The 24,600-nt window shown below is 40.1% G+C and overlaps 1 protein-coding gene across 1 annotated transcript; it reads left to right on the forward strand.

Annotated features, from left to right (window-relative positions):
- The first annotated feature begins 572 nt into the window (after positions 1-572).
- Positions 573-2,531, forward strand: htr1aa (5-hydroxytryptamine (serotonin) receptor 1A a). The gene has a single exon (XM_023393534.2). The coding sequence runs from the start codon at positions 839-841 to the stop codon at positions 2,120-2,122; it is 1,284 nt and encodes a 427-aa protein (XP_023249302.1). The 5' UTR covers positions 573-838; the 3' UTR covers positions 2,123-2,531.
- The last annotated feature ends 22,069 nt before the right edge of the window (positions 2,532-24,600 follow it).

The raw sequence follows: 24,600 nt of genomic DNA on the forward strand, positions 1-24,600 counted from the left end.
ACATAGGCTGTTACCTTTCTCTCCATCCCGGTTCAAAATACAGAGTTGCATACTTAAACATTCTGTCTGTACTTGTTTCTCAGCTCCTCTTTGAGCTCGTTTTCCTGATTAAAAAAAACCCCGCTTCTTTCAGATGAAGTTGGGATTAAAGGAAAAGTTCATTGACGTGATGAAAGATCAAGTTAGGCCTGTTTGCCCGGTTAATATCACCACCTCGTTCACTCCGCCGACAGATGTGCCTTGTTTTCTATTTTATTATTTTGTAATAAATCAATTAATAATTCTTTGTCCTGGCTGACACCTCACCTTTAAGATGTAAACTAAAAAAGTAATCCGCAAAGTGCTATACTCGGTGAGTCCAGAGAGTAAAATAGAGGAGATGGAGCAGGAAAGAAGAGCTCTGCGCCCTCATCGGCTGTCTGCAGTGGAAAACGGAGCAACAAGCAGAGCAGGGGCACAGAACTCCAGGGCGACCTCCTCGCGGTCTGACGTACCCAAAGCTGCTGGTATAAATGAATTCACGGCGTCACCAAGCTCAGATGTTTCGCAGTACCAGTGAGCGCACCCGACTGTCAACACTCACCGGCTACAACACGCACAACACCCCTCTCTCACTCTCTCTCTCACACACACACACACACACACACACACACTCACTCACAAACACGCCTGCGTCATGCGTCCTGGGAGCGACGGCACGAACTCGGTAACTCCGATGGACCCCGGCAAAACGCCCAGCAGCAGCAGCAGTTTGAGAGGCTGACTGTGTCGAGTTTGTGCGTCCAGTAGCGTGTCCCCCCACTGCACTGGGAAAAGTTGCGCTGAGTGTGGTTGCATTATGGATGTTATAACAACAAGCAGCAACGACAGCAACGCGACCAACGGTTACCCTCACGGGGTGGACGTGGTTACCGACTGGGACGGGGGTGAGAATGGCACCGGTTCTGGGTCTCTGCCTGATCTGGAGCTGAGTTACCAGATTATCACCTCTCTTCTCCTGGCGTCCCTCATCCTCTGCTCCATATTTGGCAACGCGTGCGTCGTGGCAGCCATCGCCCTGGAGAGATCTCTCCAGAATGTGGCTAACTATCTAATCGGATCCCTGGCCGTGACAGACCTCATGGTATCAGTGCTGGTTCTTCCAATGGCCGCCCTCTACCAAGTTTTGAACAAGTGGACACTGGGACAAGAGATCTGTGATTTATTCATCTCCCTGGATGTACTGTGTTGCACATCATCCATCCTGCATCTGTGCGCAATTGCCTTGGACAGGTACTGGGCCATAACAGACCCCATTGACTATGTAAATAAACGGACACCAAGGCGAGCTGCACTCTTGATTAGTGTGACTTGGCTGGTTGGTTTCTCCATCTCTATTCCGCCTATGTTAGGCTGGAGAAGCGCCGAAGACAGGGCGAACCCCGACGCATGCAGCATCAGCCAGGACCCGGGCTACACCATCTACTCCACATTTGGGGCTTTTTACATCCCCCTTATCCTCATGTTGGTCCTATACGGGCGAATATTCAAGGCTGCTCGGTTTCGGATTCGAAAGACGGTAAAGAAAACTGAGAAGACAAAAACAGTGCCAGATAAGTGCTTGACTGTGTCACCGGCCATCTTCCACAAGAAAACCAACGGGGAGGCCGGGGGCAAAGGCTGGAAGCGCTGCGACGAGTCTAAACCCAGCTCTCCGTGCGTAAACGGCGCGGTGAAGCATGGAGAGGAGGGCGAGTCGCTGGAGATCATAGAAGTTATCAGCAACTCAAAGACGCACCTGCCTCTGCCCAACACCCCTCAGTCCTCGCAGGGCTACGAAAACATGAATGAAAAGAACTCGGGGGCGAAGAGAAAGATCGCGCTGGCCAGAGAACGTAAAACGGTGAAAACGCTGGGGATAATCATGGGAACTTTCATCTTCTGCTGGCTGCCCTTTTTCATCGTCGCTCTGGTGTTGCCTTTCTGTGCAGAGAGCTGCTACATGCCCGACTGGCTGGGCGCAGTCATAAACTGGCTGGGCTACTCCAACTCTCTCCTCAACCCCATCATATATGCCTACTTCAACAAAGACTTCCAAAGTGCTTTCAAGAAGATTATAAAATGCAAATTCCACAGACCGTAACCACACACAGCGAAAACATTTGTTTACTTAAATGTGGAGTAAATAAACGGACTGTATGAAACTGCAAAAAAAAAAAAAAAAGTAATACAGACTTTCATTCAGGGACATTCTCTTTTCGGTGTGTGTTTGAGAACCGTGTAAAAAAAAAGAAAACCCGGGGTCACTGGCCGCTGATGAAATGAGACAAGACAGGAACTCTCGCTCTTAATGTACGAGCTCATGTTTATTCAGTGTTGTAGCTACAGTATATAGCCTATGTGAGACGGCAGCCATTGTTGTATTGCCATGCAAGACGTGTCATGTGCTGATTCCATCCATTTTATCATGAGACACGCGGGGTTTGCGTCCTACATCATGAGCTTTGTAGCCACTGAAACAATAAAAGCAATCAAAGTTTGTCCTTAAGAAATATGAGTCTATTTTTATTTAGAAAAAGAGGAAAGTAATGAGCCAAGGGGAGATTAGGGCCTACTATGAACAATGACAGTCTCACTTGGGACCCCTCTGGTCATACATCTTCATATGGATCATGAGGAATGAATCATTTACCCTGTTGTTGAGAAAACAAAGCAGCCTGCAATCTGCAATTTATCAATCAATGTGACAGGCCACACTGATGATGGGGGGTAGGGGGTGGAGGGTGATCAGGTTGTCAGTGCATGGTGTGTTTGAGGTATGACCACGCTGTCTATCCATCAAATCCATCTCATAGTCGAAAGCAAGAAGAGATGGTTAATTTGTTCTAAAATGGGGGCATGGAGGCTGGTATTACATTTATAATGTAATATGTTCACCCCCCCCCACACCCCCACCCCCTTCTTACTCCAGCTCCCCACCACCCATTCTTTCTATTTATGACTGCCAGATTGCCCTGAGTGAGTGAGTGAGTGGGAGAGAGAGAGAGAGAGAGAGGGAGAGAGAGAGAGAGAGAGAGAGAGAGAGAGAAACAACAGACTGTGCAAGGATTGCTCCAGAGAAAAATCAAGGGAGAGCGTCAAACATTTTGTTGTCTGTATTAGATTATTGTACAATACCATTCTCCATATAGTCCTAATGTGCATTGAGTGTTTGAGAGGATGGCTTGTTACATCATTAACATCAAGAAAAATCCGTGCTAAATTTAGTAAACAGACTCACAAAAGCACATAATGTCAAAGTTTCAACAGAAAAATAGGCCACACAATACAAAGAGTTGCAGGAAACCTCCTCACTGTGAAACTGCTCTCATCTATCAAACGAATCCCAGACACAAATCCACTTACACATGATACAAAGATAAAGACTGTCAGACATTAAAAGGGGAAGGAGGAAAACAACTATCAGGAAGAAGGCCCAGCGAGGCCTGCATGCTTCACAAGATGGGTGGCTATTTGGCTCGTTGTCGTGGCAACGCGTCAAGCCCAAGGCATCATGGGTCAGTCACAGTGCCGGGCGGGCAGCCTGGCTGAGCACAGGAACAAAACCGCGAGACACAGTGAGACACAGAGATGACACCTGTAGCATGCAAACATGCTCCGGTGAGGTGGTGTCATACTCGGCCGGGTGCATGGAGGCCTGTGTCACAGAAAACACAATTAACAACTTGTTTGTTGTTTCATAATGAATCCATGGCAGCAGCACTGTTCATTTAGGGCTAAGCATTCATAAGCTGTAGACTTTATAAACCATTAAAAATGATTTATATCAGTACAATTTAGTTCTAGTTAAATTTGTCAACAACCATAACTCCTCCTGTGCAGCATCTGTAACCACTGTTCAAACAGTTAATGACTGATTGATAATACAGTGTAACACAGATATACGTGATTACGTATGTAAACAAATCCTTAATGTATGTTTTGAGTCATTATTGACATGCAGGTTTAAAACTGTTTGGCTCAAGACTCATGAGTGTGAAGCTTCAGTATAGTTTGACAAAAAAAAAGAAAGAAAAAGTAACTCAAGGTCCACTTACTAGATTAGATTTCTGGCCAGATTTCAACCATATCTTTTGCTCAGCTGTGATGGGGGATGAAGGAGAGGTTTTTATCAATCAATTGATTATCAATAAAAAATAATGATAAAAACTTATTTATTAATGATTACAATAAATAACTATAATATCATTAAATTGTTGTTGTAAATGTAAATAAAATAAATACATCATATTCATTTATTAATTATATTTATCATTAACAAAGACCTATCTAATATTACTACAACTGCATTATATCGTATCATATCAGAGTGATGGTGACGTCTCAGTATGAGCAGAAATGATGAGGCACTTAATTGATAGTCAATCAACATTTGGATCGAATCCAAATTACTCTTCAACTATTCTGACAATTAAACATTTCCTTGTTCCTTCTCAATTGAGAGGTTTTAATGTTTTTCTCTGGGACTGTTGATCAGGTAAAAAGACTGACTTCAAATAACATTTCATATTTTCTGACAAAATGCACTTAATGACACTGTGCACCTGGTTTTCTTGCCAAATGTTAAAGATAATCAAACATAGGCCTTCATACAAAACCACAACCAGCACTGATTTTAGTTACAGGACCTTAACCTTAACCCAAATGCAAGTTCAAAAAACGCACAAGTCCTAAAAAGTTTGAGCTTGTGTGTGGGGAAAATTGAGCTGGAAGGAGATAGTCATGAAAAACCCCTCGATTTCTCCAAGGGTGCCACGTGTTTTCTTTCTCCATCTGATCACTTTATCTCTGTGGTGCAGCATCAGTGCGACATCAATGCCATCAAAATGCTTTTGGGAAAATTAATCTCATACCTGTGACTTGTAGGTCAAGTTCTGGGCTTATGACGGGCTCAGAGAGGCCCATAGCGAATGTGGTGGGAGCTGATGAGCAGGGTAGAGTATATTTCTCAATTGTGAGTCAGACTGTGTTAAGACCATTAAAATCATTACATTTTGGTCGTGATAGATAGATATGGGATTACAAAGCAGCTGACCCATTTTGAACTATGTCGTAATATCAAAGGCTTGGATTGTAAAACTGCATTAATCCCACTCACTCTGGGACTCTTAAATGTAGTATAAGTAGGTGGGTGCAGTGTGACCATGCAGGAGATTTTCCTTCAACCATAGGAGAGGAGAGGAGAGGAGAGGAGAGGAGAGGAGAGGAGAGGAGAGGAGAGGAGAGGAGAGGAAGATTATATAAAATGGTACTACTAACATGGGGATTACAGGGTTATTGCATGTGTGCCAATGCCCTCTGGCCTAAAACTGGGGTAAAAACTGTATCAGATTCTGCCCATATACAGTGAGCTGTTACTGGTCCTATAGAAGCATCTTAGGATGGATGAACAGAGGGTTAAAGAACAGCCAAGTACAAATGCAGAGCTCTTGTTTCAACACATTTGTAGACACTGAAAAGTGGCGTCAACGTCGTCGTCTGACAACACACGAGATATTAAACAGATACAGATGTCGGGTTAGAAAAGTAGCACACAAGAAATAACAGATGTTATTCCAAAGGCAGCCCTGTTCATTTTAAAGTGACATTTAATTTGGCTACATAATTGTTTTCACTGTGATTGATTCAACAGATCAATATCAAAACAACAGCTGCCACCTGAAAATGTGGCAACTGTTAATCAGTCATTACCGGCATTGTGGCTGTCATGTAGATGTGTAAAAGTGACAAAAGTGATAACATATAATCTGCACAGGCACTCAAAAAAGTACATGTACTTAATATCAATTACTTTATTAATGTACTTTATTTTATATGTATTTATTTTATTATTAAACTTGCATGATCAGGCCTTTTTGAGATGGAACAGCAAAACAGTTGTGAACTAACCAAGGGATCCAATACTATAGATTTTAGGTGATCAGATAAGCTGTACTTGACTGTAGTGACCATTTCAAAAATTTAGGGAACCTGAAAGGAAATAGGCTCAGGTAGCATATGCTGTAAACTGACTCAATACGAATATTTATCTCCATTTCAAAATTAACATCACTAATTAAAATAGGCCAGTTGAGTAACTGAAGCCTGTCATAGTGAAGGGGCTCAAAAGGGAGTCTTAAAATAAACCTACAAATCTAGGCTGCTTTCAAAGGAAGGAGGACTGCTTTGGTGATATTTTCATAAATGATAAGCATAGTCTAAAAATACAGTATTTGTTGCATAAGGATTTCTTTCTGACACAGATGATGAAATCCACTGGAAAACATTTTTACAGTAAACAACAGTAAAATAAGAAGTTTGAGACTGTATCTGGTACCCAACAACATGATGTGTTTTTTAGGTGTTCCATTAAAAGTACACACGACACATTTACAGAAGTTATTTGATGCTAGCAAAGGACACACACATAAATGTGTAGATATGCATATAGTTTTTAAAAGCTTGCTTATATCATTGTCATTTGTTCAATGTATGTAATATATGACTTGACAACAAATCAATCTCAAACATCCTTCGTCCTGAAGCTGTATTCACTACTAACATTAGGACTTTGATTTATGCAGGTTTGTTCTTTTGAAAACAATCCTATAAAATACAGAAAGTTTGGGAAAACTGGGGAAGGGAAAAAAAGGTTTTAAAAGACAATGGGAAGAGGAAAGGGGCAAAGAAAAGGAGAAGGGATGAGAGAAACATGACTGAACACTCAACACAACACATGTTTCTGCTTCCCCTCCTACTTCAGGGTCTTTTTGATCTGTCAGAGTTTTTTTTTTTTTTTTTAAGGATCTCACAGCCCACGGCCTGTCACACGCTGGAGGCTCTCTCTCTCTCTCTCTCTGTCTCTCTCTCTTTCTGTCTATGTCTGAGAGAGAGGAAGGAAGGGAAAAGCACCGGAAAACTCCTTTTGACGTGGAGAAATGAGGCTTTAGGGCACTCTCAGATATGGTGATTTTTTTTTTTTTTTTTTTTTAACTACAGAGGTTAGTTTTCCTCATTTAGAAAAGCATGCATCCTTTCTGTTTTACAGTATTGTCCAAACATTGATGGATGATATTGCCTCTTTTTTTCTTGCACACACAAAAACTCATCCCTGTGATGGAGGGCAGGCATCATGTGCTCAAGGACAACAGCTAACAGAAAAAAAGGTAAGAGTTAACAATATCAAATGATCTCTGCCACTTGCTGTTTTCACAAACAATTCAAAAGCATAAGAGAATCGTGCTACAATGCCTATTGCTATTTTTTATTACAGCCAGTGAGGAACACTTCACCTCAGCTTTTGAAATTTGAAAGAACTCTGCATCTGCTTCAACAAGACTCAAACAATCACTGCAGCTTTGCCTATTCTCCTTTTTCTGCACTCCTCTTTTCCCAGAGGACCGCTTGGTGCTTTTTAGTAAGTGCCATTGAGCTAAACTTTGATGAGGTAAAGTATGTGAATAGACACAGAGTGGATGAGGTGAAGTACCAAACACCAACTGTGTGTCACAAACAGTGACTGTGTACCAGTGTCTAAATTAAGGCCACAAGCCCCTCTCAGTATGACTACTTTGCAGTTGCTCATCCATCCATATGTGTGTGTGTGTGTGTGTGTGTTAGGAAGGGTAGAGGGAAGTGGAGAGAACATGGGCTGCATGCAAACAACTAGGGCTGTGTATTGACAAGAATCTGGCAGTACGGGGCGCCTCGGCGGCTCACCTGGTGGAGTATGTGCCACATGGACTTAGTCCTAACCGCAGCGGCCATGGGTTTGAATCTGACCCATGGCCCTTTGCTTCATGTCAACCCCTCAGTCTCTCTCCCTGACTTTCCTGTCTATCTCACACTGTACTATCAAAAATAAAGGCAAAAATGCCCATAAAACAAAAAGAATCTGGCGATACGATACATATCACAATACATGGGTTACAATTCAATATATTGCGATACTTTAACCTCCTAGGACCTGGCGTCCACATATGTGGACCTCACATTTTGGGTTCCCTAGACCACAATACTAACTTTTTCTCAACAAGGGCCTGGTGACCACATATGAGGATATTATACTGCCACTCAGTAATCGAAATTTAAAACTAATGTCCTCATATGTGGACATCATTTTTCTCAGGTCCCAATCGGCCTTAATAGCAAAGAGAAATTAAAAATGCACGCCATGCAAGAGTTCGGGTCTTAGGAGGTTAAGGAAGACAATATATTACAATTTTTTCATTTGTCATAGTATAAAGAACACATATATGTACATATAAAGAAAAATGAACTTTAAATGCACAAAGAACAGATGGCTCTTGTCGATCTGCTTAGAGCCTTCTTTATTGTGGAAGCCAATACGAGGCCACATTTCAGCTCTGTACGCCGCAGGAGAGTTTGACCGGCCATCCGAGCCAGAGATGGGCGCTCAAGTTTGCGACTCTCAAGCCATACGTAAGTCGTTACACACAGTGACTTGAAATGTTCGGTTTGGTCCAATGTGGCAACGGACAGGAGCAGAGAAGCTATTTTACAGACTGAGTCCAGTTTTACACGGTAATGTAGCCTGAGTTTATTTTGCAGGATAATGTATAATTTCATTTCCTGCTGTTGTTTCAGTAGAATTCCTAATACACTAATTAAGGTACCCGGATGAAGGGAGAATAACTACTAAAATGAAAATATGTCGGGTTTTGTGTTTACTGCTGTACTGTCCAGTCTGAACTTTAATCTCACACTCTTTATAGCTACTAACTTATACAGAGGAAAGTGAAAAAAAGAATTACAGTTTAATGCACATTATCTATTTTTTTAAAACGTTTTTTGGTTCAATAACATTAAGGAAATGTCTGACAAGCTGAATGTCTTTCCATCCCTTATTATCTTGTGTAACTTTACAGATAAAGGAATGATGACAATGTAGTACATGCTTTGAATTACCATGGCAGTGCAGAGTTCTAAGCCGACTGGATGACAAGCAGCAGATAATAAAACACTCACCACAACCATAAAAGACTTGAAACCTGACTTGGACTTGTGAACAAAGACTTGAGACTTGACATCTCTAGCTGACTCATCAGTGGTAATGTTACCACTGATGAGTCAGCTAGGTTTACTAATGCTACCAATAGTGGTGCACCCTTATGCTACCTTCTGTCTCAGTTTACGTTGTTATAAAGGGTCAAATGGCTGAGGATAGATAACAACACTGCCATCTAGCAGCCAGGCATTTAAACATCACAAAATGAACCACTGTCTGCCACAAAAATATTTTCTTACACCCACTACACACAACCTGGAAAGGCTATTTGAGTCCAGCTATCAGAAATAAGAGTCCAAATAATATTAAAAAACTTTGTTATTATTTACTATGCCAAATGACAGTCAAAATGTGGTGAACTGTGTGTGTTAGTGTGTCGGTGTCGGTGTGGTGACAGCCCACCTTCAGCAATCGATTCGACTTTAACCTTAACTTTATTGTCTTCTCTGGGAAATTTTCAAATCTCATATTCAAGTGGAACATAAAACTGACAGCTAAACCTACGATTCATGAAACATAATAAAATTCAAATAAAAATATAGCGTACATCCAGCCATCATCATCCAACCCAATCAACAGTGGTTACAGCAATACCATCATCATCATCTTCATTAGCCTGATAATCAGCTGACTCATCGATAGCATGAAAGATAAAACCATGGCTGACCTACCATTTGGTATTCTGGTATTCTTTCTCATCATCATCGGAAGGTTTTGATATTGATTTACTGCTCACCCTTAACTTGCCACCTGTCTGTATAGAAATGACATATATAGTACATACGCTACTAATTCTGTTGTCTGGACCCAGATAATCCAGATATGAGCAACAGTGTGAAGCAGGGGAGGGCCCATAACGAAATTGAGAGACCTGTAAAGCAAATGCAGCCTCATACATACCGTTTCACAAGTTCAGTATTTTCATAAAAGAATCATTTTCAAATATCCACCAACATACACTTTAGAAAATGTGATTTGAGCTACTGTGACTCCAAACTCTAAAGGCAAAATTTATAGTCTTTTTGAGATAAAGTTGGATGGTTCTCATAACTGCATCTTAAGGCACTTGTCATCTGCCATCATCACACTGCTGTAGTGGCTGCCGGGTCATTATTTCACATTACTAAATTTGCTTTATCATCTACTGACTTTCAGAAGGGAAGATAATTCCAGCAGCCATCTATTATTTTAACAAATTAAATACTTAAGTGCTGGCACTGGAACAACTTCACTCATTTTAAATAAATTCACAAAATGAAACAGAATGCTTGATGGCACACAAAAATGAAAGGGTCGGACAAACAAGCAGAATGACAAACCATCACGGTGCATAAAGCTACAACAACAGCAACACTCACTCTAACAACTAGAAACACGAAGAAATTAGCGTCTTGTCTCTCCTCTGCCTCCTCTCCTATCTGCAAAACACTTAACATATTTTCAACAAAAAAAACATTAATTACCATTTTTTTTGTGTGATTTTGCTAACATTTAAACTCTGCATTTGATGTTACTGGCATTTGCATGTTATACTCTTACTGTTCCAGCATAAATAAATACGATGTTGGTTTTAATCTGCATCTGCACTGTCATCCCAGCACACAAGGCAATTGCACTGCAGACTCTACACCTTTGCCGTTTCCTGTTGGTGGAACAAGCTACCAAATGCTATCAGAGCAGGGGCATCTCCCTCTCTCTTCAAGACTCATGTCTTCTGAGAGCACCTTCTGTCCTAACACCTTTAACACCCTGACATGCCTAACTAGCACTTACTATGCATTTTCAGTGCACTTCTTTACCTGATCCTCCTTGCACTTGTCGATTTGACAGCTTCATAATACAATGTTCTGACATGATCCATTATGCTGCATGAGACGTACTTTTACTTTTGATTTTAAGTACATTTTGTGCTAATACTTTTGTCTTAAATTGTAGAATTAAGTATGTAATTATGTAAATTGTGACTTTAACTTGTAATGGAGTATTTTTAGAGTGTGGTATAGCTAGATGACAATACTTCTTCCACCACAAAATTTCAGCAACTTCATACCTCACACTAATAGATTAGGAATATTTACAGCACAACCTCTGAGTGTAATTAGGCTTTTTAGAGAGTTAAAAATGCCATTTGGGTCCACACATCCAATATTTACTTCATCATTCCCCAGATTTTCAGGGTCTTAATGGAACGTAACAAAATGGACTTTGTGTGTGGTAGTGTGTTCCTCCCAGTGACAGGATGTAGCTGTGAGTCTCACACAAGATGTCAACACAGGTTTTTAATTTGGACCTTACTGCCTCTGGCACCTTGTTGATGCTGTCAGGAGACAGAGTCGGAGACAGAGTGATAGAAAGAGATCTTGGAGAGGAAACATCACTTGGCTTATTGCATCATTTCCAGTGTGCCTGTCAGCGAGCAAAATACGTTGCCAAGAGTAAGATCTATTGCCTTAAAATGAACTCTTTAACACCCCCCCCACCCACCCCCCGCCCCAGCTACTGTCTTCGTTTCATCTGCTGCCAATTCTTGCTCAACATGCGTCCTGTAAATATGTTCACAGAGAAGTATAAATAAAGTAAGTATAAATAACTTAACATGTCAGTTTTTTGCTTCAGGGACAACATCTAATTTTATTTATTTATTTATATTTTTTATTTTAAATTTCCTCCCTGTGTCTCTGTAGCTTAAAATTTACCAGTAAGTCTGCATGCTTTTTGGCAGTTAAGTGTCTGTGCCCATGGTTACGATGGCTTTATTGCTGGCTCATAGATAATAACAACATGATCTTCATGCTCGCCTTTTTATGTGCTCAGAGGCAAACTCTTTGCTTTCAGTCATGTTATCTCAATTGCCAACAGGATACGGACGCTGGCAGAAGATATGCACATTAATTGGGCACTTATAAACACACACACTCTAATGTTCCAACAGAAACAAATGCTGTTATTCCCACAAGCCCCACTGATAGTCAGCATGAGCATTTTGCAGAGCAACATTCACTACTGACTCTTACAACTGCAAGAAACATTAGGACTTCATCTTTTACACGGTGAGATACTCAGACTACATCTTAATCTGCTTTGTTTGTCTGCTTGTGTGTATTGTTTTTTTTCTTTTAATGTGGAACCAACCTACAGCAGATGAAAATAAGACCCCAGGCTAAATCTGACTAATTTTACAGAACATCATATACATCTTAATTAGGCTAATGTATATTGTTCCTGATGAATCAAATAATAAAGTAATCTAGATGAAGCAGAGGGAGGGGCTGATATTAGAAATATTTGATCATTTGCATTTCTTTGTTGTCAAATACTTGAGGAGCAATAAAATGGTGAATAAACAATTTTGATTCTTAAAAAAAAATCCCTCATTATATAACGCTCAAATATATCTCTGTCACCCAACATGACAAAAACCATGTGGCTTAACAAATTTGTACGGCCCACTTTCATATGCATTGGCTTCATGTCTAAAATAACCCTCCTCCTTATATAGCTGACGGGTTCCTTACTGAGATAGTTTTAAGGTTTGTCTTATCAGTGGGGAGAGATTTAAAGATTTGTGTGGGTGAGATGGTTGGCTGACTAATGTTTGGTGAGTGCTACATTTACCATCACCACTGTTTGTCTCAGCTAATACAGTTGCTTCACTTACTTAATACTTTGTGATGGATGGGCCCACAAATTAAAGCAGGAAGACGGTGAGCAGGCTGTGTACTACATGTGAATGAATTAGAGAAAGAGAGAGAGAGAGAGAGAGAGAGAGAGAGAGAGAGAGAGAGAGAGAGAGAGAAAAAGAAAGAGTTAATTTTGATGTCAAAATACTGTTTTTGGCCTAGTGCCAAGAAATTAGGCACTACTACTGTACACTACTCCTCTCAGAAAGCATTTGTTACCAAAGAGAGAAATCCTCAGTATGGGGTATTTATAAGGATAATCAGAGTCCAGGCTCACAGATAAGCTGACAGCCTTGGGGCTTCAGATGAGGAAGCTGCCACTGTTTGCACATGTGTATGTGAAGTCAGTTCTCTTTCAAGCATAAGAATACATACTGCATGTTCCTATTTACAGCAGCGTGAACTATTTATTTTTGATCACATGTGAATGTGTAAACGGTACCTTGGTCATCTGAATGTGTCTGGACATGAGCAGACACCTTCAGGGTGTTTATATGCCTATATGGGATTGCAAGGCCTTGGTGTGTAGTTTAGTATAGCATGCTCTCATTTGTATTTTGCGTGTATGCAGTATTTGTGTATATGTGTGTACACTCACGCAAGTTTTGAGCTGTTGACTAATGATAGTGGACAGCAGCAGCAGTCCCCATGGCAAAGTCTGACCATTAGTCTCTGTCACAGCCCAGCTGCAGCTCCACGTATCTAAAGGATAAGAGCTCACTGACACTTAATCATTCGCAAACTGAGACTCTAAAGGAGGCCAATTAGATACATGCAGTGCTAACAGCAGCCAGGGGGCTTACATTATGATCCTCTGACCATGTCATTTAACAGAGAGAAATAGTATATGAGAGTGCATGCACAGTGTGGAGTCCTGTGGGGAGTCAAGCATGGTAGTTTGTGCAAAGAGGAACACATGTACTTGCACCCTGACATCAGAACATTAAGGATCCATAGATGAGGAACAATAAACATACACAGTGATTCTTTGCCTGTCCTATTAATAATGATACTGTGATGTGATTGAATCAGGCACTTGATCCTGCAGGGGTTCCAAGGTAGGATATGTAATTACTCCAGTGTGTTCTGGGTCTGCCCTGAGGTCTCTTCCCTGTGGGCAGAAATCCCAGAAAACTTCCATGGGTATCATCTTGTAGGCTTTCTGATCGATATCTATTTTTCAGTATTAACAAATTTCTGCTGTCAATTAAAATGCTTTAAAAGCAAAATGTTTGTCTCGGATGCAAGCATGCTAACAACTGCTAACCCCCCCTTATTTCCTTATGCATCTTTGCACCTCATCTCCCTTCCCTACCTCCCTCTCCCTTTTCTTTTTTGTGCACCTCCCATGCTCTTCAATTTTCACCTTTTTGCTCCTCTCTTACTATTCCCGTAGCAGCTCTCCTCTCCTCTTTCCACTGTGTCTAGTCTCATAGACTTACCACTTAACGTCAACAGAAAAAAAAAACAGGTCAGAGAAGAGCAGCACCCACTTGCTGTCTGGCTGGCAGAAATCGTTGACCTTTTGCTCATGTTCCGTTTTTCTGAGCAGTGGAGTCTGTCAGATGACCTCTCGTCTTGAATGTTGAGAGACCCTTTAAGTGTTGTTGAGAGAGACTGAAATAGAAATTGACAGAGGAAGAGAGAAGTCATGATGGGAGCCATTTGATACAGACGTATCCAATGATCTAACACACTAGTAAAGAATCAAAACTGATTCAGTTCAGTTTAGCAGTTTTAATATTCATAATGATGTGGACTGAGGATTGTTGCAGCGTGTAATTTATGGCTTTGGATTTTGTTTTGTCAGGGAAGTATTTTGCATTTGAGGTAACTCAATTTGGTTCTTTGCATTCAGAGTTTTGCCTAAACTCTGTTGGGAAAGTTGAGCCATAACAACCATAACATACTGTAATTATTACTGTAACTTCTAAAATACAAAGTAAATGTAAAAATTACCAAATATGCTTAGAAAAGTACCCTATAGGGGAAAGAAAGGAATATTATATAAAAAATGGAATGGATACTGTATATACAGTATATCAATAATATATGCCCGCCTCAGCTCCTATTAATTATGTAGACTCGGGAAATACAGTATACTGCCAAACTTTGCAGACTCAGTGCAAATTCTGTATACCATTATGGTGATCTCTACTCTTAAACTGCCCCAAAACAGTTTCCAATCGTCTCCATCTGAGAAGATTCACATGAGATGTTTTGCGGACACAGCAGTTTGTGCATTCACATGTATGCATGCATAAGTGATGCATAAATACACACATAAATATGCTGATCGAATCCAGCCCAGGGCCCCTTGCTGCATATGTCATCCCCTCTCTATCTCTCTCTCTCTCTCTGCTTTTCCTGTATGTCCCTGAAAAAAAATTCAGTCATGATTTAGATTTCATAGTATCAGCTGGTCTGACAGCTTGCATGCTAATGCTTGTGTTACTTCTTTCATCTCCAGGGTGTTGCGTTAAAATTAACAGGCAGCAGGTGAATAACTCTGTTAGATCTACCACTCAATCACACATATGTACTGGTGCAAGACTCTCTGATCTCTTTCCAGTATGAAAAATGGTTTAGCCTGGCTCCATGGACTTGCTTGTGGATATAGTATCCTGCAAACAGCACAGTGTGGCATTGGGTTACATAAAGGGGAAAAGCTCATCTACACAAGAGTGTAATATGTGGTGCTATATTGTTGATGCAAAAGGCCTAAGAAAACAGCAGTGGGTGGAAGAAAGAAGAAGCAGAAGAACACAACTGAAGCTGTCAATAAGCGTGGAGAAAAGGGTCACAACAACATTTAATGAGAAATGGCAAAATTGTCACAGCTAGTTAACATATGAAGACGAAAACAACAAAAAGCTTTTGGCAAGACCACTTAATTTCAACTGCAGAAAAGTCTTTAACATTATTCAGACAAGGAACCCACACTGGAGGATATTTTACTCTGCAGAGTCTGGACTCACACATTCTGATGTTTTTGTTTTTTACCTTTCTCAAGTTGTTGTTGAAGTAATGTTTGCATTTAAAACTACAATGGCACTCAGTAGAGCACATACCTCCACCAAGGCCAAACAAATCTACACACAATAATTATCTGGATCCAGATAATTACCTGGATCTGCACCATATTGTACAATGTCATAGATCCCAACACCATAAATATGTTTGGGTTTTTTTGGGTTTTTTTTCACAGAGATCCTTACATTATTTCCTGAGAAACCGGTGAAAATGTCCTTATCCCACAATGTTTAGGAAAACCGACAGACGGACGGACGGACAGACGGACGGACGGACAGACAGACAGACAGATAGACAGACAGACAGACAGAAAGTAAAAACATAACCTCCTTGGCAGAGGTAACAAAAGGAATACATTTATTTAATATTTATGACAAAGGGTTAAGGTGATGGTTTATCAAATTTCACTCACCGAGCACCTATTTATTAATGAAGTTATCCCATCAATGTCATGTGGCAGCAGAGCAATGTATTAAGTAACGCAGATTCAGGTCGGGGGGTTAATGCTCACATCAAACATTAACCTCATGCGTCAAATAGTTTGTTATACAGTGTGCTACTTGACATGGACAAGCAACCAAAAGTTGTGGTTGTTTTGATGTCGATATCTGGTGGATCCACTCTACCACAGTCTACTCCCTCTGCAGTGTTTAAATCAGCCTAAGCAAGTGACAAGGACACTCTGGATGGACAAGGCCCCAGGGAATCTCCTCAGTGTTGAAAATATATCAACCCCAACTTCAGTAGCAGGTAAGCAAGTCCCATAGCAATGACAAAAAACTGTGTCTCTATGGAGACTATGAGAGAGATGATGTAACATCAGAGGTTATTCTATGTGGGAATGCTTACCAGACAAGAGGCGACTTTATGTCCATAACCAGGATGATCCTGGAACCTACAACCACTGGAATTTCTGGAGTTATGAAAGAGGCACAGGAGTTCAAATCCGGTCTTCAATTCTCTCAAGCCCAAATTGATGAGTTGAGAGAAACAGAGAAGAAAGTTGGTTCATTTGAATCACAACTGCAGTCTCTGTCCTCTCAGTGTATGAACTCTGAAAGCAAAGATAACATATCCAAAATTGATTATTTAGAAAATCTGAGTTGATATAAACAATGTAATTATTGATGGTCCGATACAGGACAGAGCTTGAGCAACAAACTGACAACTGACCCAAAGTTTATTGAAATTGAAAGAGCCTACCGCACTGGAAATATGAAAAAGAACTCTGGAAAAGCAAGACCGATTGTAATGAAACTCTTGTACAGAGACAAAGAACTCATACTTGCCAAGGTGAGAGTTCAACTCCAGAACACTACAATTTATGGAAAAAAGAGAGCGGACCTCATTCCTCCAATGAAACAGGCCAGGGTACGACGAAACCGGGCTGTCATTAAATATGACAGACTGGTAGTTAAATCAGGAAAGCCTGACAGAAACCACACGGCATGAGTGAATCTTTCTTTGTTTTTTCTCGATACCAAACTACCCTGACATTATCTCCACACAAGCAATCTGACACTCTTTTACCAAAACTTCCTCTTCCTCTATGCTGTCTTAATGTATGCAAACAAAGACCTACGTGATCAGGCTAATGGACTGATTATTTTTCCAATATTTTTTATCAAACATTTTATGACCCGAAGACAAACTGTTTTGCTCAAATGAAACAAGTCTCTTTTGGAATATCTCAAAATGAATTTACATCCTCTGTTAACCTCCAAAATTGAAGAGTGACTTTTTCCCTTATTTCTATCAATGTTTCCAGCCTATCAAAAAACTGTGATTCTTTGTGCCTTCCAAACTCGAATTCTCTTTTCATGTTACAAAAACCTGGCTGAAAAGTCTGAGACCACTTCCACGTTCACTTGGGTGGGGAATTCCAGCTTGGTCTGTGAAGAAAGACATGTCACTGCTGAGGCTGTTGTGTTGAAACTTACCAGACCATTATTGCATGTATTTATAGACCACCTACCTCTGTCTATATTCAATGCTGACTTAGCATTTATGACTTAGGTTCTTGTATTATCTCTGAAGAAGGGAGGGGATATTGCTGATCTTTGTCCGATCTTTCTAATAACATTGAAAAAGTATAAGTCATGATACATGTACACTGCATCCTAAATGTAAGTGAACTTTTAATGATGCAAATATAGCAAAGTTCATATTACTCGTCAGCTAGTCACTTCTGGTCGGTCAGAATGTATTTCCCAAGGCTTATCATCTGTCCTTTCAGTTTGGATTGGTGTCTCTCTAACCTCATCATAAACTGACCATATTGTGGATAACTTCAACCAACATTTTCCACATGGGCTGCCTATATGAGCTGGTTCAATCCAATATTTTCTAAATTTTTTTATAGATACATTCAAATTGTGTATTCTCCATTGCTGTAATTACTTCCTGCCAGGAGAATGCCACTTTTCAAGCCCCTGGAGGGGTTTTTAAGCAATGCTCCTTCACATTCACTTGCAAATTATGTATTGTTTTATCTTTTTTCTTAAAATGTGTAAAAAAAAAAAGAAACAAAACAAAATCTGAGCTTGACAAACAACCGCTTCCCTTGCAGAGCCTGAGTTACACGTTTGGTGAAGATGAAGAGATATTTAACACGACCAAAAGTTTATAGTACAGCAACACTAGTGGCTCTTTGAGGTTGTACTTTGCCACAATGGTGCTTCGAGCTAAATGCTCAAATAAAGTTTTATTTTCATTATTCCCGTTAATGATAGGTAGTGTTTTATGTGTGTGTGAATGTGTGTGCTTTTGATAGCTTAGACCATGGAGATTAACAGCGATTCCATTTAATGCAAGAAAATATATTCAAATAATGCGTAATGACATGTGGTTGAACTCTTCGGGTTAAAGGCAGCGGGGATGAGGAGGGTCATTCATAGTTTATTATGTAACGAAAGCTTGCGGGGCCACATATGAATAACCATACTGTAAATCCACTTCAGCCATACACATCACATAATGCAACACAAAAAGAATGACAGGGTTATAAGATGCTGGGTTATACAGTGTATGCACCATTTTTTCTTTTTTATTCATGTGACCAAAAAAAAAAACTGACTTATACCCTCGATCGTATCCACAGCAGCCTGGATCAAATGGATGAATATATTCTACTCAAAATCACTTACAGGAGATACAAAATTTCAGTAAATCTGAACAGTGACACTTTTATATTTGGAGGTCACGTTCCACTCGGCAGAAGGATGAATGTTCATTCCTGACAGTGTAATAAAGTGCCTAACGCAAAGATCTCCTTGCTATATGACACAAGAAGGGAAACTATAGACAGGAAGAAAATAAAACATTGATGAAATATGCTGTTTGACAAAATATGAATAATGTAGACTAGCTTCCTGACTGACAATCTGTCATGAATTATGCTTATGCATACCACACAACTACTTTGACTGGTTTACTTTGATGTAAAGCTGCAGACATCTTCCTTTACATATTGTCCTGGTTCAAAAAGACCAAGATCTGACATTTATCATGTCATCACATAACTGAATTGATCGGTATGTTTAAGAAAAGTTGGAATATGTCAACTGGGATGACAGGCAGTGCAAAGTTAGAAGAAAAATGGATTGAGGCAGTAGACAGTGAAATAATAATCAGATCACATTCCCCTCCTGCTAAGTCAGAACGTTTTCTCTCCTCCCAAACAACATCGAGTATCAACAAAGTTGAGACTCGAGTCCCCAGTGGAATCTCCTGCTCTAATCCATGAGGACAAGACCAGGATTATCAGAGATATGTAAACAAATACAATTCACTGATTGCCAAACTCAGCTACATACAATGACAAGATTTCACAGTGTCAAACTCCACAGGGAGAGTGAGACTTCTGTGAATCAGAAACCAAAGAGGTTTGGCTCTTAAAATGCTTGCAGGCTTTCTTACTGCACATTATGCAAGAACACATATACACTCTTAGAAAAAAAACATGTGGGAAAACACTAACACTGGAGGCTTAATTCGCTTTTTCAGGAATTTTTTTTTTTTTTTTAATCATTCCTGCTTTTCTATATTCTAGCTCCCTTACCTTCTAATCATTATTTTTCACTTACTCTCTTTCACCCTCTTATATTCTCTTTTCAGGCAATGGTTATAGTTTGCAGTAGCTCATTTCAGGACTTATTTTCGCCCTATCACCAATTCTATCCTATTTTCCTCCCCTCTCCGTGTCTCTTCTACTTCTTGGTTCTCAATTTAAGCCAAATTATATGGTCCAAAATCACAAAAATGCCTCAAAGAGCTTTACAATATGCATAGCATATGACACCCTCTATCCCAGACCCTCAGTTTGGAATGAGAAAAAAAGTTTTTTCAGAACTGACACCCCTATTGGCAGCACGACTTCCTTTGCCTCGTGTCTACAAAAACTGTCACAAATTCATGTTGAAAAATAAATCAATTTTATGATTTTAAGGAAGCTTTAAAGGCGGAGAAAAGAGACATGCAGTATTTGTATGTGCAGAGTAGATAAATAGAAATAACAGAAATGTAAAGTTTGCCAGTTACTGGCAAAAGACAAATTTTAACCCCCCCTATTGTTTCCACTGCTAATTTTATAAAGGCCAAAGCCAGAAAATGTGCTCTTTGTTTAGATTATCAAAAACAGACAATCAAATGTTTGTTTCCGGATGCTAGCAGTAGTGTTAGCAACATGGCTAACTGCTATCAGCGTGACTACTGCTCAAAGCAAGAAACAACCATAAGAATCCCAATTTGAACTACTAAACCGAGATCTCAGTGCTATGATAAGAGTAAACTATTATTGCTTACTTTTACATTTGTTTCTTTGTTACTTAAGTCCAGGGATGCATTTCTGTTCCAGTCCGACCATGGCGCCCTGTTTTTATTTTGGCGGATGTTTCCACAGTTACTCTGGCCGTTCGACCATCCACCATTTCCACTGCTTGGGGAAAATGACTGATATCTTTTTGTCTTGGTTGCGCAGTGGCACACACACTTCTTTTGTGCTTAATTTTTCTGCAGAGCGAGACAGAACAACAGTGAAAGCAAGGCCTATAGGGAACCAATCTAAATGCAGATTGTGCCATTATTCTAGTCATACATTACAATCAACATTTATTTCATAATGATTAGCTACAACAAAAAAGTTGTCTAGTAGCACTTTAAAATGGTATTTTAAAGGCACTGAGAGCCACCACATGATCGCTACTCTCCTCTCCTATTTTTTCAGTTATAATAATCTCCACCTTCCTACTTTACTGTCCTCCTCAACTTGACACATTCCTTTCCTCTGCTATCCATCCCTCTGGTAACTCTCATCTCTCTCCACTGAACTCTATTTTACCCTAATCCTTTCTCCCTTCCCCTTACCAACTCCTTGGAGAGCCACAATCTTTCTCCTCTCCTCTGCTCTCCTCTCCTTTCCTCTCCTCTCCTCTCGTCTCTTCTCCTCTCCTCTCCTCTCCTCTCCTCTCCTCTCTCATTGAGATGCAGTGCAGGGAAGTGATTGCTGCTCCAGACCCCAGAGATATCTTTGAGGATCCACTGAAATAAGTGCTGCTGGTAATGGTTCAGCATACACAACAAGAAGCATGATGTGGGCAGATCTTTTGCAGATGACTGTAGACAGGGAGCAATTTCAAATGATATGGTTTCCAACTTGTTTAATGAAAATGTATGTTTCTGTGAGTATTTTTTTTCCTTTAACAAATACATCACCATCCAACTCTTCCTTAAATCTGAACCCGCTGTGAACTGCATTCTTTCAAATAACTGTAGACATTGCAATACAGGTGTAATATCAGTTTTCATTGTGTACAAAAAAAGAGTATCACCAAATACATGAAGCAGTCTCATAGTTCTGTAAATTCCTAGCTCTTGGCTAACTAGTTAAACTGTGAACTATGTGCTTCCTAAATCAATCAAGCACTTTACTATGCCTGACCCTCATCACCTTGTAGAGATACAACATAGTTGATGAGGCAGCTAAAGTCAAACCGAAGCTGGAAGTCATTCATTTTCTGCCATAATTACATTTGGCAATATCCAGTGGTGGTAACTGTAAAATGGGAGATAGCCAATTTCATCATTACACTGGAGTGTGAAGAGGATTGTAATTCAAAGTGCTCTGATGTATAGTAAAGTTTAGCTCAGTCATCAGGTCTAATACAGGAAAAGATGAGGGGGATTGATGGGGCTGAGGCATGCCACAGAATGACAGCCTCACAAATGCCTGAGCTCAAATCATTCACATTGTGGGTGTGTGCATTCATTAATAATAATATATGAGGAAAAGGGTTGATAAAGCAGGAGAGCACTGGAAGCAGTGCAGGAGAATAGTGGTGGATAATGTAAATAATATTGCATGTTTATTTTAATAGACATGTGACAACAATTTGTATCTGCCACCTACAGGTAGCATCTCTCTATCCATCCGTCTATCTAGTGTATCAATATCTCTCCTGCCGGGTTATGATCAATGCTCTTCACATAAAGATCCTTTTTGAATACAGGGCTGATGATCTCCAGCTCTTTTCTCTCTCTGAACAGTTCCAATCTATTCTAAGTACCTGTCTCTATATCTCTCTCTCACTAAATCACATGCACAAACGATATTTCTAGTTTGTCTCTCATCTCTTCCCTTCATCTCTTCTGCCTCACATTTCTCTCTCGCTTTATTTTTATCTGTTTCTCTCTGGCTTCCTCTCTCCTCAGCCCCAGATGTGCAGTGTCTCTACTCAAAAGCGTTTTCCTCTTCCAGGATACAATAAACAGTTGTTTGCAGTGTGGAATAACAAAGATTGTCACCATGGATACTCTTCCATCCCGTGAGCGCTGAGTGGCCCTTTCCGAGTTCTAAAAGGAGCAATTATCTGATGACATCAAAGACAGGCGACGACATAAAAAAGCAAAGCGAGGGAATTGGGCCCAAGCCATTTATCAGACAGGTGGAGAAGGGGTTCAGTTCACCTTATTCAGACAGGATGGCAGCTTCAGGCAGCCAGCATTCACCTGAAGGGGTCGAGGCAGTTATATAAACACAGTCATTTTGCTTGAAATTACCTGGCATTTAATAAAATACAATAAGAAAGGCCCACAGGATTCAGAAAGTATTCAGACCCCTTCACAGATATGACTATTCAGACACTTGGCTATGACTCTCAATGAAAACCTGGTCCAGAGCTCTAAGGATCTCAGACTGGGCCGAAGGTTAAACTTCCAATAGGACAATGACCGTAGGCACACATCCAACACAAGGATGGCTTAGAGACAACCCTGTGAAAGTCCTTGAGTACCCCAGCCAGAGCTCTTTGTAGAGACCTGAAAATGTCCCCAACGGTCCCCACCCAACCTAACAGAGCTTGAGAGGATCTGCAGAAAACACGGCAGAAAATCCCCAAATCCAGGTGTGCAAAGCTTATCACGTCATACCCAAGAAGACTCGAGGCTGTATTTGCTGCCAAAGCTGCTTCGACTTAGAACTGAGTAAATGGTGTGAATACTTATGTCAATGTGGTATTTCAGTTTTTCCATTTGATAAATTTGCACTCTGTTTAAGGGTAAGGGCAATTGCACAATCACAAGAAATGGTTACAGGTATTACAGGGAGAACTTCTTATGTTAAGATACACTCAGCTAATCCAAGTAGACAACAAATCTCATAATTAATTCATTTCAACACAAATAACATCATTCAGTTTATTTTTAGACAATGTGTTAGAGGGATATAAAGTATGGTTCGTTTATCATGCAATAAATATGGAATGAGTTGCACTGTTCACGCTGGGGATGTACCAGTACAGATTTGGTTGTTCAATACGAAGATTCAAATGCTCCCTCTTTTTTTCATATAGGAATAAAGTTGCCATTTTGGTCATATCTCAGTTATGAAATCCTACCGCACTGCAGTATGTCTCTCCTGCCGGGCTGCTCAAATCATTGCCATAGACATTCGGGTTTATAGGGCTGGCCCCACTGTTGTGCAGTCCAGCCAAAACTATAAAATAATTATTGAACACAAAAGACTTCTATATTATACCATTAAGGATTTATGTTAAACATCATCTTTCATGTTTATTGAGACCATACCTGTTGCACTTTAGCCAAAGCCTAAAATTCACCTCAATCTAATATGCTGTTGTGTAAAGCTAGAGCTTGTGGAAGACCAATGTTTTCATTTTTTGAATAAAGGAAGAAAATTCTTTCAAAGAGATCACAGACTAGTGTTAGACACAGTATAGTTTTACAATATAAACACACTATAATGAGCTTCAAGTGAACTACAAGGGTCTATGGGCAAATCAACAATGAATGTTCTTGATATTCACTTTAGAATCAGGAAATTGATTGCAATGTTGCTCCCTTAAGAGCTAGGCTGGCATTTACATATATTAGGAGCTGAAAACTCCCAGAAATAATTCATATTCCGCGGAGATGCTATCTCATTATAACCACGAGATGTTAATCTTCGGCAAAGTTCAACATGAAAAATGAATTGCAATCCAGTTCCTTAAGGAGTTTTCCACAATAGGAATCTTTTTCATGTGTGACAAATCCATTGAAAAGTGACTCAGTGACACTAGTGCACAGAATTATTGATAACCAAATCGTTATTGCAGTTGAGGTACACCTGAGAGAACCAAAGAAAACCAGAATTACAGTATGAAGGCGTGATGCATGATATGCTATGGAAAGCAGTTTGTCAGCAGAAGCAGGTCAGCACTCAGGCGAAGTAACAGAGTGAGATCCTAAAACTGAATAAAGAGCGAAATATTTCCCCAGCTGGAATATCAGAGGACAGATGAGTCAGGGCTGGGCTGAGCAAAGCGGTTATGAGGAACTTAAACG

Source organism: Seriola lalandi, unplaced genomic scaffold, assembly GCF_002814215.2.
Source record: "Seriola lalandi dorsalis isolate HSWRI2012SDOR001 ecotype SW California unplaced genomic scaffold, Sedor1 jcf7180002054938, whole genome shotgun sequence".
Lineage (NCBI taxonomy): Eukaryota > Metazoa > Chordata > Actinopteri > Carangiformes > Carangidae > Seriola > Seriola lalandi.